The sequence below is a fragment of the Equus asinus genome, chromosome X (genome assembly GCF_041296235.1).
Source record: "Equus asinus isolate D_3611 breed Donkey chromosome X, EquAss-T2T_v2, whole genome shotgun sequence".
Lineage (NCBI taxonomy): Eukaryota > Metazoa > Chordata > Mammalia > Perissodactyla > Equidae > Equus > Equus asinus.
The window spans coordinates 122,661,436-122,679,367 of record NC_091820.1 but is presented as its reverse complement, the minus strand read 5'-3'; the positions used below and the strand labels follow the sequence as shown (position 1 = coordinate 122,679,367).

At 44.3% G+C, this 17,932-nt stretch overlaps 1 protein-coding gene across 1 annotated transcript; it reads right to left on the bottom strand.

Moving 5' to 3' along the window:
• Positions 1-8,327: 8,327 nt before the first annotated feature.
• Positions 8,328-17,432, bottom strand: CCDC160 (coiled-coil domain containing 160). The gene is made up of 3 exons (XM_014829408.3): positions 17,121-17,432; positions 15,946-16,003; positions 8,328-10,241 (listed from the first exon to the last, which is right to left on the bottom strand). The coding sequence occupies exon 3, from the start codon at positions 10,215-10,217 to the stop codon at positions 9,237-9,239; it is 981 nt and encodes a 326-aa protein (XP_014684894.1). The 5' UTR covers positions 10,218-10,241; positions 15,946-16,003; positions 17,121-17,432; the 3' UTR covers positions 8,328-9,236.
• Between the last annotated feature and the right edge of the window lie 500 nt (positions 17,433-17,932).

Genomic DNA, 17,932 nt, shown 5'->3' with positions numbered 1-17,932 from the left:
CTGAGGCAGAGGCATGTGGATGGACATGTGAGAGTGAGCTCTAAGGGTGAAGATCTTTGTATCACATGTTAACACCCACTAGAGAGCATATAGCTCAGAGGAGGCACTGAACAACCAAGCAAACAGACGTCTTTGTCATTAGCCACCCCAGTGATGGCATGATGGGTACGTGAACAAAGTGCCCACAGTGGCAGAGATGGAGATATGCTGGGCCCAACGGCATGCACTCCCACTTACCAAGGGCAATCTAGCTATCACTACTGCAGAACGTTCAACCTGCCAAGTACAGAGACCAACACAGAGCCCCCAGTAGGGCGCCATTCCTTGAGGAGCCCAACTGACCACTTGGTGGCAAGTTCACAACATTATGCCCCTTCTACCCTGAAAGGGCCAATGGTTCATTCTCATAGGAATAGACACTTAATCCAAGTATGGGTTTAGCTTTCCTGCCTGCAGGGCCTCAGCCAGCACCTCTTTCTCAAGCCTTGGAATATTTGATCCACCAGCATGGGATCCCATAAAAAACTGTGTCAGACCAGGAAGACCAACTTTACAGCAAGGGGGTGCAAGAGTGGACCCAGGACCACGGGATCCACTGGTCATATTGAATACCACACCATCCAGAAGCTGCTGGTCTGATAAAGCATTGGAAGAGCCAGCTGAAGGCACAGCTGAAGCCCCAGCTTGGAGACAGTACTCTGTGAGAAAGGAGTGCCATCTTCCAGGCTGCCGTATATGCACCGAATCAAAAAATTGTATACAGCACTGTGTTCTCAGGTGGAAGAAAACTATGATCTGGGAATCAAGGGGTGGAAGCAGGAGTGGTTCCAATTACCGTCACTCCCAATGACCTACGGAGTGACTGCAGTAGGTTTGCAATGTGACAACTTGCCTAAACTGAACTACATTTCCCAGAATTCCCTTAATTGTGAGCCGTTTTGCAGAGTTGATGGGCCTTGGTGAAGTGGGAGCCGTATGGTTTCTAGGTTGGAAATTCAGGGCAGGGGCACTAGGTGCAGTTGCAGCTCACATACATTGTCACTTACCTCCTGGCTCACCTCATTGGTGTGGGGCAATGACAGGGCCTGCAGCTGCTGCTACAGCTTCCCCTCAACCCTCCTTCAGCTTCTCAGACTCCTAGACCAGGGCCAGGGCTGTGTGTAGTTATGGGCAAACAGCACCAGCTTCCCCTGCAGGATAGGCACATCAGCAAAGTTGGAGATAATGAGAGACTGATAGAGACTCTAGTTCATCCTCCTGAGTTCCAGCCCATGCTTCTGGGTTCTAGTTTGTTCTTATTCTCCCCAACTTCATGCCTTGCAGACTTTAAGCTCCAGCATTAGATGTGAAGGTTAGAGACTGTTTAATCAGCTCCCATAATTGAGTAAGGTGAAATCTCTGATGTCTAGATAGATAGATAGAGACAGATATAGATATAAAAATAAAATCTCTTAATAGTTCTACTTCTCTGATTGAATCACTGACAAATATAGGAACTGTGTGCTTACCTTTCCTGTAACTCTACAGGACTAGAGACCTGGTCTCCAAAGGGGGCACACTTTCTCTAGGGGCACAGCAAGAAGCCCATTGAAATATAAGCTACTGCTGCTTCCTGAATGCTTTGGGCTCCTTCTGTCCACGGACCAGCAGTCCAGAAGTGGGATCACTGACTTGGCAGGAGTAATTGCCCCTGATTATCACCAGGAGGTAGGGCTGCTGTTACACAAGGTGGGTATGGAGAAATATGTTGCCACTTGGACATGTTAGTACTCCCTTGTTCAATTGTGACCGTAAGTAGACAGGTACAGCAGCCCCAGCCTGAGAAGGGCATAACGACCAGGGCCTCAGTCCCTTCAGAGATGAGGGCCTGGGTCAGGCCAGCTAGTAAGGCACTGAGGCCACCAGAGGGCAGTAGGTAAGGGTGACAGTGACCTAGAACGGGTAGTGAAGGAAGGAGGTGCTGAGTATCAGTTGCAGCCCAAGACCAGCTGCAGAGGTGGGGGCTGTAGTTAGGCCCACTAACCTCACTCTTCTAAGTTGCCCCTCTGGAAGAGAGGCCCGAAGGAATCCAGAAGGAGAGGTGCAAGGGATAGATGGTGGTGGACACAAAGATGCACCACCCAGGTCTCCTTCAAGGAAGGACCTGCTGCCCAACAGAGGGGAGTGAGGTCAGCAGACAGTCTCCAGCTGTCAGTTCCTTCAGCATCTGCCTTATCTGCAGAGAGCCACTCTGTCCCAGGTTATGTTCTTCCAGAGGCAGCCTGCGTCCGGTGACTGAGTGAGACAGGGGTATAAAGGCCCAGCCATTTCCACCCAACGTGGATCACTCTGATGGACAATACTCCAGAGCTCCCTGCCCAGGTTGCCGAGGCTTTGTCAAGTTTGCATGGGAACTCGACTTCTCTCTCTGCTCAATCCTCAATCCTGCTTCCTCTCTTTTTCCTTTATAGGTGTTGATTCCTAATAAACTTCTGGCACCCCAAACTCCATCTCAGTATCTTCGACCAGTGAACCCAACTGGGCAAACTCCACATCTCATGCTTTTTCTAGTACACCACTGCCCTGGCACAAACATAGGAACTGGAACCCTTTTCTCTCAGCAGTTTATTTATAAACATGCTTTAATATATACCCAAAGGGAGAGATTTCAGATAACTCATGTTTATGGGAGAAAAGTCCTTACGCTACATGCAAATATATTTTTTTGTACTCATTAAAACCACATAAAAGTATATTACATTTTAAAAGGTTGATTACCTCAAAACCAGAAATGCCCTCCAGGCTCTCCGCTGACATAACCCGCATTTATGAATGCCAAAAGCAGCTCTCCAGATTTTCTTCTACTTCATTATATGAAGGGGAGATGCTGTTTTGTAAAATCTTGAATAAATTTGTAAGTTTAAAGAAAACATTTTGTTTTGTTATTGAAGGTATTTTAATAAAGAGATACTGAAATAGTATTTTCAAGAATCATTTCCGTTATGAGTGAACAGAATATGATGCCTTTACTGTAGCTTTGAGAAACTTACCAGGGCATCAAGGAAAGAATAAGAGGGAAATATAGAAATCATCAAGCATATTGAACACTTTCTAAGCTGCAAGGGGGCTCACAGCGTTTTTTCTTTTTTTCTTAAAAAGTAGTCAGCTTTCAATGAAAACACTTCAGGAGGTAAAGATTCTAAGGAAAGCAATTAATATTGGAAGAAATGTGTTAAATAATTTTGAGTTATAAAAAATAAAATAGACTCCAACGCTATAATGAGCGTTGATCAAAGAGTCCTGGTTATTGATTAATTTCGTTCCATGAATGCTGGAGCTTGCTTTAGAGAACTGTCATTTGGGCTTCATATTCCAATCGTTTTTCTTTGCTATTATAGTTAATGTCATTGCTATAGGGAGAGGATGCTGTATCCTTCATGCGGACCCAATAACCCACCAGCGGAAGACCTGTACTCTATGTTCTTTCCAATAATGAGATGCATCTTGACTGCTCATCTCAGCCATTTATGAGATGGCTGACTCAAGTTGAGTCCAGATTGCCGTAATAAACCAGTTTGTCTTAGAGAAAGTTAAATAACCTCCATGGTGATTGAACCTTTGGCTCATTAATTTTAGTACAAAAGGTAGCCTGATATAATGGAACAGGCATCGTATGTGAAGTTGGCCATACTGGGTTTGAATCCCAGATTCGCCACTTACTAGCTGTGTGATATGGCATAAGTCATTTAATATCTCTGAGCCTCAGTATTCTCATCTGACGATCGAGGATTTCTGTGCAGATTACACAAGACGATGTACATGGAAGTGTGTGACACATAATAAAGTTTTGTAACTGGGCTTTGCCAGCCCTGGTGACTTAGTGCTTTATATTCGGCGCTCTCACCTTCACGGCCAGGGTTCCCTCTGCAGTCAGGGAACCACACCACCGTCTGTCTCTGTTGGTTGTCATACTGTGGTGGCTGTGTATTGCTGTGATGCTGAAAGCTTTGCCACCAGTATTTCAAATACCATCAGGGTCACCCACGGTGGCTAGTTCTCAGCAGAACTTCCAGACTAAGAAGGACTAGGAAGAAGGACCTGGCCACGCACCTCCGAAACCCTGTGAATAGCAGTGGAGCATTGTCTGATATAACACTGGAAGGTGAGAGGATGGTGCAAAAAGAGTGGGCAGGGTTCCACTCTGCTGTACAGAGTCGCTAGGAGTCGGAATTGACTCAGTGGCACTAACAACAAACTAGGCTTTAACCAGCAGTCCAAACGCAGGCTAGGGTATTAGGGACATAAGGAGAATCTCTCAGGTATGCCCCCTGTCATGGTCTGGAATATAGGTGGAATCAACAGGCATGGGCTGAAAGGCAAAAGAAATGCTTCAAGGATACCCCAGAACACACCCTCAGAGAATGAGGTATAAATACCATCTCCTGGGAAATGACAACCTGAGCCCACTAAAATGTAGCAATCATCAAAAGGCTGGGTGTGCTCAATGGGGAGAGGAGAGAAGAGAGAGAGAGAGGCCCCGTGAATAGTAGCTCTGGCCACTAAACTTGGAGACACCACCTTGATGTTCAGTATGGAAAGGAGGGCACACCTACAATACATGGGAACTACAGCTTCAGTGTCTTATGAGTACAAAGAGCAAGACAATGACTGATTCTTATCTGAGCAGCTGTAGTAGTGGGTCCCCAGCTGCATGGCTCCCTGTGCCAAGGGGAAATGGAAAATACTATAATAGCCTCTCTTGTCTCCATTCCCTTTTCCTAGATGAGCTTTTTCCCACTGGAGCACTAGAGCGGGGCTTTCTTCTCCTTCTGGTACTCTGCCTGTCAGGGCCAGGGGCCAGCCTTACACCCACCTGATTGGAGGGGGGCTGAGTAGGCTCTGACCCAAGAAATTTCCTTTACAGGATCTGTCTTGAGGCAAGAAAGTCCAGCATGCCAGATTCTTCACTTTGTCCTAAGGCTTCATAGACTAATAAAATCAAAATTTCCTACCCGCAACTTATTCCACCTTGCAAATATATTACACATCATTGATACACATATTATGAATGAGTTTATCATATCCTCTCCAGAGAACACAATTTGAGGGAGGATAAATGTAGAGAGCTTGGTGAGAGTAATAGCTGGGAGGAGACAGATGAACTTGGTCAATTTCCCCTTGTCGGTTACGCAATAACAATAATGACAACAACAGTGGTGACATTTATTGATTATATGTGATCTCACCTTAGCCTCCCAACAACACTATTTACTAACCCTGTCCTACAAAATGAGGAAACTGAGCTACAGGAAATTACGCAACTTGCCCAAGGTCGCATGGCTAGTGAGTGGATAACCAAAGTTTGTGCACTTAATCTCTATGCTACACTGCTTCCTTGGAGAGAGGAGCAACTGTGGTGTTTCTCTTTCATACATCTCTTTGAAACCAGACCGCTCACAGTGGACTTAGCTGGATATTATGACCCAAACCTCTTAGGTCTCTTGTTTCCAAAACAAAAATGATGGCAGCCAAAGGTACAGTGGCATCAGCAAAGTTTTTTTCCTGCAGCTTGTTATCTGGAACTTGGTCTTTATGTCACGAGAACTTGTTTCTCCAGTCTATCTGCAATGAGCAACAGAGGTTGGAATCACAGTAGTTTTCCGAGTAGAACCTCAAATGGGACTTTAAAAGTCAGCAACATGTGTTCTAATTCATTGCTAAGAGTCCTCTTTGAAGCCAAATAGACTTTCCACGTTCACATTCCAGAAATGTCCCCGCCCCTGCCCCCATGCTTTGCCTGGAAAAATCCTTCTTATCCTTCAAGGCCCAGCTCAAATGTCACCTGCTTTATGAAGTCCTTCTTAGCCCCACAGGCAGAATTAATTGATCCTCCTCTGTGCTCCCACAGCACTTTATATTAGCACTGCCAGTATAGCCCTTACCACGTTGTTTTAGTTAGTTGCATAAGTAAGGTTCTTTAGGTCAGAGACCTGTCTTATTCATAAATCCTTTTATCCTCATATCGCCAGCCGAGCACATACCACATTTCACCAAATCTAAAACCCCATTGATTGTAAGATACACCATTATTTTATGAATCACTAAGGAAGATTAAAAAACCCTGACAATTATACTATGACATGCCATTGATTTGAAGATGTGTCCCAAATTCAGGAATGTCAAAATGTACAAAAAAAGAGAAAGACATGTCTTAGAAGTGATGAACGATGGTAATAAGTGCTTAGCAAATGCTTCTAGAACTGGATTGTATACCCAAGGTGGAGCAGATATTCCTAGAGCTCTGTGACAGCCCATGTTTTCTTAGTAAGTAAGGAATTGGGAGTTGGTGGGGAATGGTATGCAGTTGCATTGCTGATCTCAAATATTTTACCCAACAGATTAAAGGGGTGAGTGGCCTGATGTGCCCTTCCTGTTAAAAAAAAAAAAAAAACCACCTCCACATATCCCATTTGATATACTAGAAGGTACAGTGACAATATATTCTATCAAAATTGGGGGTCACCAAATGCAACAAGTGATGGTGATTACGGAGACAATGGGACAGAGTATTTGCATCTGCCTTGATTCTGGTTCTTTAAGCCAGCTCAATCCACTGTTGTTCCCATCTGTCCACAAAAAGGAATAGTAACTGGCCAGCCTTCTCCCAGCTTATTGCAGCCCTGCCTTTAAAAATAAAAGTATCAGGGCCAGCTCCGTGGCCGAGTGGTTAAGTTTGCGCGCTCCGCTGCGGCGGCCCAGGGTTCGGATCCTGGGCGCGGACATGGCACCGCTCATCAGGCCACGTTGAGGCGGCGTCCCATACCCCACAACTAGTAGGACCTACAACTAAGATATACAACTGTGTACGGGGGGGGGGGGGGGAGGTTGGGGAAATAAAGCAGAAAAAAAAAAGATTGGTAACGTTGTTAGCCCAGGTGCCAATCTTTAAAATAAATAAATAACTAACTAAAAGCATCAAAAGATGTGATCCCTTCCCAGCTCCAAACTGTTGGCTCTGACCTTGGCTTCCATTTCTCCTTGGTCCTCTGGACTTGGTGATTGTGTCTTGTCTCCCTGGGTAGTGTCTAGACCTAGGATTTCTAGAGGACCTTTCCATAGGGCAGGCCTTGCTGGGGCTTAGCATCCCTGGCTGTCTCATTAAGAACGTGTGTTCCAGTTCCACCCTAGAAATACAAACCCTCACGCTAGAGCTGGGCTAAGCCATGCACTTACCTTTTCTGGACCTCCCCCCACCACACTCCTTCTCTGCCCCCTAAGCACACACACACACTCATGCAAGGTAAACCAAGTTGTCACTGAAGACTTTAGATATGTGGTTGGTTGATAGAAATTCTCCTGGAGTAAAAGCTCCTCTTTAAAAATTGAAATATACTAAGAGGATTGAGCCTAGTAGCTTTATTAATGCAATTTGTGAAATATTGTGAACATGTTAGCAGCTCTGCACACTAGCAGTCAGGGACTGAGGATCTTTCTGGGGCAAGGACAAAGGGGTAATTTTTAAGGGGGTGACAAGGAAGAGAGTCAAATAGGGCAAAAGAGTTCCTAGTTTGCTTTCGTGCCTAGACCCTTGGTGGGAAGCCAGCGACCACCAAAACCCTGAAAGTCATCTTGCCCTTTCAGCAGGCTGCCAGTGCCTGGGTTAAGTTATCAGGACTAAGTCAGAAAGCTCCAAAGATGATTATCTTCCAATTTAGTGCAATCTTCCCAGGCCAGGCAAGCGCTGCTCAGCCTCCAGGTCAGCTTAGTTTGCCTCCATTCAATGCCTTCTCCGACCTTAACGAGTAAAAGGGAAACAAGAGAAAGAACTAACCTCATTTACTCCCTGTCCTGATTTATTATTGATATGGTATTTGGAGATGTTCAAACTATAAAAAGAGCCTTTGTATATTTCATTTGAAAGGGAGGCCTGCAAAGGAGGTCCCCCAAAGTGTTAGAACTGAACGTACGCAACGCCATAGGAATTTTACTTCCTCACAGGTACAGCTACACTTGCAAATCAAATCACTGAACTGAAATCACAGAACATTAGAACCGAACAGAATCTGGATGATAGATCTACCCTCATTTTACAGATGAGGACTTTTAGGCTTAGAAGATTAATTAGCCAGTAACTGGCAAAGCAGGTCCCAGAACCCAAGTGTCCAGACTCCCAGTCTGGGGCTTTCCCATCAGGGAATATATCCAAACCCTTGCAATTGTATCCCACCCTCATAGCCTGTAATTACATTTGGTTCATTGGACTTAAAAATACCATGCAAACGGCACTCCGATTATAAGAAATCTTGATCGATACAAACAAATGCAAAAAATCAACTGGCCCATCATTTCCACCAAAGGACTGAGGCAGTACACTTTTATTCTTTATAAGTATAAAATAAATTGTCATTGCCTGGGCCCCTACAGGGCTGGATTCTTGTATCAGTCAAGCCAGCTCACTAACAGCTTGCCCAGATGACATCCAACACTTTTTACCCCAGTCCCGGTCAGCTGGTGATGTAAACTGGGCAGGAAGCTTATAAATTTTCCCCTGGTAGAATTTTGGAAGAACTGTGTAAACAACGCCCCTTGCTGGTCAACAGAAGAATACGCGAAAGCCACTGCTGACAAATTCAGGGCTCTAGCAAAGGGCCCAGCCTTGTCTCTAAGTCGTCTTCTAGTCTATAGGAACGGTGGCCAGGTTAAGGAAGAAGGCATGAGGAAAACAGTAGGGGGAGAATAAATTGCATTTTTCTCCTGAGATGTTTATATGTGCCTAATTAAGGTTAGATCTCAAAGAAAGCAGATACATTTTCAGTATCCCATTGAGTCTGAACAGGCACTCTAAGACCCACAGACACATGTTATGCTTATACACATAAACAAGATTTTTATTGTTAACATCAATGAACACTGATGGAAGAATATTCATGTGCCAAGGACACATTGCTCACAAGATCACAAAATGGCTGTTGATTTGTATTCATAAATGATTTGGTGAATCGAATCACTACATGTCTTTGAGTGAAATATATATAAAAAAGGCTTCTGATGCTTCGTTTTCATTTGGACTCTCACAATAGCTTCATTAGAAAGCAGAAGCTTTGAAGTTAACATCTATACGTTTTACAGATACTCGGATTCACCAAAAATGAAAATTATGTCCCATTACACACACTTTAAGTAGTACACAAAGAAAGCACAAGGAACACTGATTTGGCTCAATGATTTGCCTAATGAAAGGCTTTTTTTTTTAAGTTTTAAAACAAATCCCCTGTAAAGCTGTTAAGGGCACTTGATGATGTTACAGAAGCAAAGTGTTTTCGAAGCAACTCCAGAGCCCTATTATTTCTTGCTTGCAGGGTCTTCTCAGCTCGCAGTTCATTCTTGATGGCATCAAGCTCTCCACGGATCTTCTCCATTTCTAATTCATAATACAATTTCATTTCTTCCCTTAGGAGTGCATTTCCCAGCTCAGTCTGACGCTTTAACTTCCTAACAGCTTCTTTCAAATCTCTGTTCTCCAGGCTCAACTTGTGGATGACTTCTTTGGCTTGTTGGAGCTCTTCAGTTAAGTTTTTGACATTTATTGCTTTTTCAGATAGGTCATTTCTTAAAGCTTGAAGTTCCCAGTCTTTCTTCGAAGTTTCCATCCCTGTTCCTTGAAAATTTAGGTGTTTTGCGGAGACTACTCTTTTGGAGTTCAAAAGTTCTTTCTCAGCATTTTCAAATTCCTCTTCTATTTCTTTGCATTTCATCTTTAGCTCTTCCAGTTCTTCATTCAGAAGATTCAGGCGAAGTTTGGGAGACATTCCTTTGGTAAATTTCTTCTTCTTGTCCTTCTTGTCTTGTCGCGGTGGAGTTGGTAACTCCTTTGTAGTCCAGGTGGAATGACCATCTGTGCTATTCAAGCCTTCTTTGGCTGCAACACCCAAATTAGATGCTTCACAGGAGGCAGAATTTGCATCTGCTTCATTCTTTGAAATGTTTATCTTTCTCGCTCTTAAATTTGGTCCTTGTTCTTTTTCATTTAGTTGGGAAGTAAATTCTTTCCTCTTGAATTTACTTTCTTCTTGAAACTTTCTGCTAGACAAATTATAAACTCCTTCCATTCTCTTGGTCTTCTCTGAAGTCTTTTGTTCAGAAGAAGATTCAGGCTGAGAAGTCTGGTCTAGAACATCCTGGGCACTAAAGAAAGGAGCAAACATATTCTCCTTCCAGTGTTTTCTTCTAGCATCCATTTCTTCAGGCACCTCTCCCAATTCCTGAAAAACAAAATTTAAAATCAAGGCACCTTATTTACACTGGCAGCTGGTGTAGTGGAAAGAACTAAGAACGCTGGCTCTTGGGTGAAAGAACCTAAATATTTGAGGACTGGCTCTCCCTCTAACTTGCTGAGTGGCTTGACTTTCAGTCCCTCATTTATAAAACGAAAGGGCTAAACTAGCTAAGTTCTGCAGACCCCTCCAGCTTTAAAATTCTCTGACCCCATGAAGTTCAACCAACAAACTGACACATTTGGCTATTTATTACAGATAGAGAAAATAATTCTGTGTGAAAGCAACCATACGCATGAAAACAGACTGCTTCAAAATAGTAAAAGTCATTAAAAATTAAGGTTGATATTAATAATAGCTTAATACCTGTGCTTCTAACGTGCCTGATTTTTTTCCTAGTTCTTTTGGGTTGGACTACTGTTTATTCATTCTTTAAAGTGACTAAAACGTCAGGGCTTAATGCAACGTGAGCTGCTTTGGGGAAAGTATACCATGCAGACTTCCTTATGACTAACTCTGCCAAATGCCCTTCTGCGTTGACCTGTAAATTCCTGCTATTCCAGTCTCAGGCTTTGCTTCTAGGCAAGACTGCCAAGTGTACAGAATTCTATCCGTTTTGACAGCAATTTCATGATGAGAACCGAATGTCAACAATTGGAAATATTAATGCCGCCAAATGCGTTTTTCTCAAGATACTGACCCCAAGTGCAGTTTTTAGGTGAAAACTTAGCATGCCAAAAAACAACTTTCTAAATTTATAAAAATTACAGGATATCTATTTTGTTTCAAAAGGAGTCTTTCCTATACAAAGAGAATCCATAAGATACAGCTTTCCTAAAGCACGGAAATGTGAGCAGTAACTACTTCTGAGAGAAGGGAGAGAGGACCCAAGCAACATGCTGAAGGGCCACTGGCATCTCAAGCCACCAAACTGGCAACTGCAGTTACTGCTAAAGGGTGGGAAGAAGAAGGGAGGCATCACTTTACTCACTTTATACATTAATTTGCTGTCATATGTTTGTAGCATCATCACGGAGAAAAATCAAAGTATGCCCGCATCTGTTTTTCCCATGCACACAAATGTAATTTTATCTTGGTAATGAAAATGGCAATTGTGTTTATTTTTAATTAATATTCTCTTTAATGTTATTACAGATTATAAGTGTTTTACTATTGTGTTCTTTAATATATAATATATATTTATATAATATGAAATATATAAACATAATATGCCATATTATATAAATAGTATAATAGTGGTGCATGTTATTTGTAGAATTTTGGAAAATACAGAAAAGCACAGAAAACAGAAAGAATCTCCCTCATAATCCCCTGAGATAACCACTTTCTGGTATACTATCTCTCTAGTATTTTCTTTTTAACAACAGTAGTTTAAATTTTAACAGACTTTCCTTGCTACAGCTCATGAGAGAATAAACCTGATACCTCTGTGTACTGAACATGCCTGACCCCCTCACCCCCCAAAAGAAGGAAGGGACTTGCTATCCCTAAGGGTACATCCCCACTGGCCACTCCTTGGCTTTGAGGAAAGGGAAAGGTACAAATATTCAGTGAAAGTGTTAAAATGAGTGGTTCAAAACCCAAAAGCCAAGCTTTATTAAAGTTTGGTCGATCAGACCATAGTAATAAGCTGAGACTCAAAATTCATAGGATACATTCGCCATTGCAGCATCGTGTCTCTTCTCTTGAAACAGTCCTCTCTGACTTCCATGATTTCACTAGTCACCAGCCAGAAGCACTGTGAGCTATCTGTTCTTAAAGGGGAAGATAATCAGAATCCTGGTTTCTCTCCTCTCTAGGAATATGAATGCAAATGATTGGGAAGTATGATAGCAATCGTAAAGGAAGGGAACAGAGAAAAGATGGTGATGCTAATTGCAGTCACATTTTTTAGCAGTCAAATTTTTACCAGACAATTCTGTAAAAGGTGAAAATGCTTCTAATCAGGTAGTAATGGGAGAGAGACTCCTCCTTCTATCTAATTCTGGCTGAAAGGCATTGGCAAGACAGATCAGGAAGGAGGTGTGCAGAAGGGCAAATAAGGTGAGGCCACTTTATAGCTGGAGAGAGCAATAATGACAAATCTGAGAGGAGATCTGGGGATAGATAAAAGTTAAGATAGAAAACGCTTTTCATTAATAATTTTGCTCCTTGCAAATGTGACGTCTATCTCCAACCTTCCCATAAATCTCTGGCAAAAGATATACATATTTTTTTTCTTTAATTTCACTACTTTTCTTCCTTGAGCCTCTGTACAATTTCCTTTATAGCCAATGCTTTTCACAGAACTGGGAAGAGTCCACTTATTTTATAACTGAGGCTCAGAGAAGTTAAGCGATTTGATCAAGGCCACACAGCCTGTAGCGGTAAAACTGAGACCCTCTCTCCCAGGTCAGCGCCTCTTCTAAAATTCCTCTTTATTCTTCTGCTAGATTTCATTCCACAAATTGAAAGAAAACAACCCACTATTTTCAGAGCTTAGGTATTTTTTAAAGGGCCACAAAGGGAGAGAGGAAAAACGAAGGGGGGGAGGGGAAGGAGAATTGCATGTCACATATCAAAGGACAGAAAGAGAAAGGTTTGAAAAGCCTTTTGGAATTTCCCTCCCATGGCTTACACAGGGCAGGGTCAAGGGGTCTCTGAGCTGCTCCTTTCTTTCTTTTCTTTTCTTTTTTTTTCCTGTCTTTCATTGGCAAGATAGCCTTTAAGGGCTTGTTCCCAAACCTAGTCACAAAGTATGGCAAAGCCCAGACTGGGGGTAAAAGCTGCCAGTCTCATTTTCTCTTCGCAAATTGCACTGTTTGTTTTTTATGCAGAACAAGTATGACATTAGTATTCTCTGGCCAGGACAAGGAATATGCTTTGAAACAATGACATTACTCTACCCTGGCGTGGCAGCCATTTTGCTCTCAATAAACTTGATTAGGTAATTCGTTGCAGCAGAAGGCAAATCTAACCAGAAGCCATTATTAAAAGTACAAACATGCCTTTTTAGTGGGTCAGTTGTGAACATTTCTTATTATAAGTGCCCACCCCACACTACATCGGATACTGAAGGGCTGAAGGGTAGGGGAAGGAGGCCCAAGAGAAATGATAACTTTAAAGAAACAAATAAGCCAGAACACAGGAAAACAATATCAAGTTGTGTGATACAAACAACATTAGGGGGTCCTCTAAGACGGTGATCCCCCAGAAGTCCTTGGGACTGCACTGTTAAGGCATGGGTGTCCATAATCCGGCTACGTCTATTCATTTGTGTCTCACGTGAATTAATAATGGACTCTCGATGGTTCTAGTTAGCGTCTGCCCGAAAACATCACCATTCACCCTCTGGTGACTTTCTTCTTTTTTGCAGTGGCAAAGCAGTAGGGCATTTTGGCGGAGTAAGGAACTCCTTGACTCACGTAAGTGGTTTATATTCACCTAAGAATTTGGGCACCGCTGACAAAATAAACTGAAAATGAATTTACAGTGTAATGTGACGTAACATAATTATTGAGAGCGAAGCAAAGAGTAATCATTTATTATGGATCTTTAGGTAAACCGTTCCATAAAATTCTTAAGTGAATGCACATCTATCCTCAAACTGCTCCAGAAAATAACACCCTACTGTTCCCTGTGAAAGGAGAAACCCACAAAACCGTCTTCCTTTCATTTTCAAAGTCTGGGGCCCTGGGGAATATACTCATGTTAAGGTGGATAAGTGATCAAATATGTGAAATCTAATTATTTGTTTTCTAAAATATTCATATTTTAAATCACACTCTTCAGGGAAATTTGATGACAGAAAAAATCAAACCTCTTTTTTCTGTTGCCTTATCTCATTTACATCAGAATTTGACTTCAAACCTTCAGGACCATCTCTTTTGCATAAATCTAGATCTGTCTGCAGAATGCGACTCTTCTTCCAGGTGGGGGTGGGCAGGGACTGGGAAACAGATCTGGGAAAGCTCCAGAAGCTTTTTCCCACCTCACAAGGGTGCTTCATCTTAAATGTTGTAACTTGGGAATGATGGTTGCAAAAGGTCATCTCCAACCTGTGATGGGCAACCTTCTGTCACTACCCTCAGCCCCCCCGCAACTAGAGGCGTGGCTTTTAGTCACAGCCCAGAAGCAGCAAGGGGAAGACAAAGGGCCCTTCTTAGCCCAGGGAACTTTTCCCCATTATTCTCGGATGGTTTCAGTTCTCCCAACCCTCAGAAAAACTGCTTGGCCAAAATAGGGGGGAAAAGTCTACTACAAAGAAAGTCACCGGCCTGGCTTCTTTGCTCCATTGTCCAATCTGTTCTCACTTAAAAGCAGTAGTTCTCAACTTTTTTTTCTACTTCCACCGTTCCCAGGCACAAAACACTGCCGGCCTTACCCTCTCTCCTTACTCGAGAAGATTCCAACCTGCCCCCTCTAGAGGAGCTTCTATATTCTCTGCCCTCTTCAGAATTCCCGGCTTGCAGAAAACTACTCAACACCAAAATGAGGACCCAAATGAACTGTCTGAAGTCAAGGTGGGTGAACACGTTTTACTGTGCAGAATTGTGGGGAAGAAGGCAAAGGAAGTTCTTGAGAAAAGAACTGAGTGTGGACTACGGTGAAAAAACAGACGGAAAGAGTCACATATCTTTGCTCCCACACTTTAGAACTCTGTGAAAACTTACCTTTTGTGAGCCTCAGCTGCTTCGGGTGTAAAATAGGGACAATCTACCTATTTCACAGGTGGTTAAGAGAAATTAATGAAAACAAAAATGGAAGCAGTTTTAAAGTACACTGGAAATGACAGGTTTTGTTCTTTTTTAGGTTTTCCTTCCCCTCCCTTGGAGCATAAACCAGCCCGTGAACCAACCCAACCCTTCTCCAAAGATATGTGCTCCAAAGTTGCCAGCCTGAAGTCATCAGCCCTCAGAAAAAGTTAATTTGAAAAAAAAAAAAGTAGGCACCATTAAAGGAAGCAGAGGACAACCAAAACTCAAATTTTACATTAATTTAACCTGTATCCTCAGCAAAGAATCAGCCCTAAATCCGGCGAGTTACTGATGCTCCCAATTTCTGAAGCTGACTTGATTCCAGCTAAGCAGAAATGTGGTAGTCTTTGCATTTTTAGCACCAACTGCTTTACCAAGAACTTCCCAGATGCCCCAGTGCTTTTCAGAGCCACTAATAACTTCTTCGAAATATTACAGTTGGAGGATCAGCTTGAAGATGAGGAAGGATGACCCTGTGCTGAGTTTTTCCTGTGCTTCTACAGCATTTCATACATTTATTTTACCAATACACTGTGATCTCTTGGCATCTTACTCACTTCTGTATCCCTAGCTGTTACCTGGCACAGAGTAGCCCTCAAGAAATATTTGTTGAATAAATGATCCTTAACAGTCTTCCTGAAAATTCTATAATGCTTTGATTCGAATTGAGTTTTTGTACTTATAGTTTCTCCTCTGCCTTATGAAGTTTGCTGGGGGACATTTTAGGGAAAGGACTTAGTACTTTTCCCTCCAAGTTTATTCGGCTCAGCTAAAGTCTTCAGGACGCTTTTCTTTTGTAGTCTTATGAGGCCTTTTTGATAGTGTACTGACAATGCAGATTAATGATCTAGTTACAAAGTGGAAGATGTATGTTGGGTGAGGCTCTGTGCTTCGAAACACTCCAACAAGATATCAGCCAGCACAACTGTACTTACGCTTCCTGACGTCCAAGGTCTTCTACTGGATGCTTTTATTCTCTTTCTCCAGTTTGAGCTGAAAAATCAAATCCCCCCAGCGTATCAGAAAATACGAATAACCAGAAGGCTCAAAACTGTGTTTATGTCTGAAATGTAGCTGAAAATTACAAGTGATTTGCTTAGAATGTCCTTTGGCCTACCTGAAATGTGATGCCAGACACTTTGAAACAAGTTTTCTTTCTAATTTGTCAACTCACTTTCCCAACGATTGTGCCGCTAAGTCTTCCTTCCCCAAGCAATGCAAATATCAAATGGGACGAGAATCAAGGTCGCATCATATTCAACACAGTATCTCCTCCCCTTTAGCACCTATTGAGCAAATGAGCCACCGCTGGCCTCAGCAGCAGCATGCTTATTATTAATGAGCATGCCAAGAGCCACGTTAGCAGAGGGCTGGAGCCTAGGCCTTGCCTCCCTCCCTCCGAGTACAGTTGATTTGAAAAATCATTCAAAAGGGAAGTGATTCCGATTTTTGCCTTAAATCTTTCAGGCTCCTAACATATGAGCCAAGTGTCCAATAGAGAAGGACAAATGGCCTTCCCTATTGTTTGGCAGTTACTGAGAGCGAAGTAAAGTTGTAAACTGGGCCCTGTGAACGGTTATGACCCCCAACTCTTTGTTATTGGCGTAAAATCATTCCTTGTGGGAGAAGAGATACGAAGTCACCTTAGTTGCGAAGCCTGAGTACTTTATTAGGATGGAAGTCACATTCTTGCTGTAAAGCTATATCTATGCATAGTTTGGGTTTGCTTTCTGTAAATGGTTAACTGAAACTCCTGCCATCGCTGCGTCCAGTGGAGAGAAGGTGACTCAGGTCGGGCCGCTGCCCTGACCCCCACCGCAGGCGACACCTTCCACCTCCCCAGTCCCTACCCTCCGGCTGGGCTGGCGGGCGGCGGGGAGGGGGCGGCGGGCGAGGCCTGAGCCCACTCCCCCTTCCGCACTCGCACTCCCCCGAACTGTGCCCTTCCCTCCCGTGCGCGCCAGCGCCCGGCCTGGAGCCCGAAGGAGAGGAGAGCCCGCAGTGGGTCGCGGCAGGGTCGGCGGGCTCCTCCGAGCTGGGGCCCCGACGGCCGAGCCAGGAGGAAGCGGGGCGAGCCGGGGAGCCCGGGCTTTCCGACGCGCGGACGTACCTGGAGGCGCGGGTGGGGTCCAGTGGGCCCTGTCCCTCGTCCTCGAAGCTGGTCACCACCGGCGGGCGGCAGCCCTCGGTTCGGCGCTGGCCACCGCGCCCGGCCACTCCGGCCAGAGCCTCCGCAGTGCAGCGCCCGCGCGGGCCGCGCCGTTGCCTAGCAACCGGCCGGTCTGATTTAAAGGGAACCGGGCGCCGGGAACCCAAGCGGTGGGTGGGACGCTGCCCCGCGGCAGGCAAAGCCCGCCCCAGCACTGAGCATGCCCCGTGGGGCGGGCCCCCGCGGCGGCGGCTTCGGCTGGCGAGAAATCGGAGCTCCAGTAGCCAGAAAGCTGAGTCAGGGCGGGAAGGGGCGAGAAACTGCGAGGCAGCTCCGCCCACAGTGGGCTTATTACGGAGGGTCTGGATGACTCACAAAGCCACCTGGACACTGCGATTGTGCGAGGAGGAGGGAGTGGCACAGGGTTAATCCCTAGGCCTGCAGTAGTAACATGACGTTGAGGAGGGTTAGCTCTGGGAGGTCGCCTCGATTTGGTTCAGGGTCCCTAAGGATGTGAGAATTGCACCCCACCCTCCCGCCCCCACGCACACCCCTGCCCCTCAGCACGATGGTCTGGCCGGAATTTCTGCCTCTGACCAAGGTTCTAAGGACCTGTGTGAGGAGAGCATTGCCCCCTGGCTGTGCCCCTACGGGAGACTGGGCTTGTATCTCAGGTAGCCCATGGTTTCCTCATTTAGGACTCAGGAATTTCTCCAAACCACTCTTGCCCCATTTGAGTTTAAAATCTATTGCGGGCAACTAGTTCTACACTC

Coding starts and splice junctions, on each gene's coding strand:
- CCDC160 (XM_014829408.3), bottom strand. CDS start 10,217: ATGGATGCTAGAAGAAAACACTGGAAGGAGAATATGTTTGCTCCTTTC.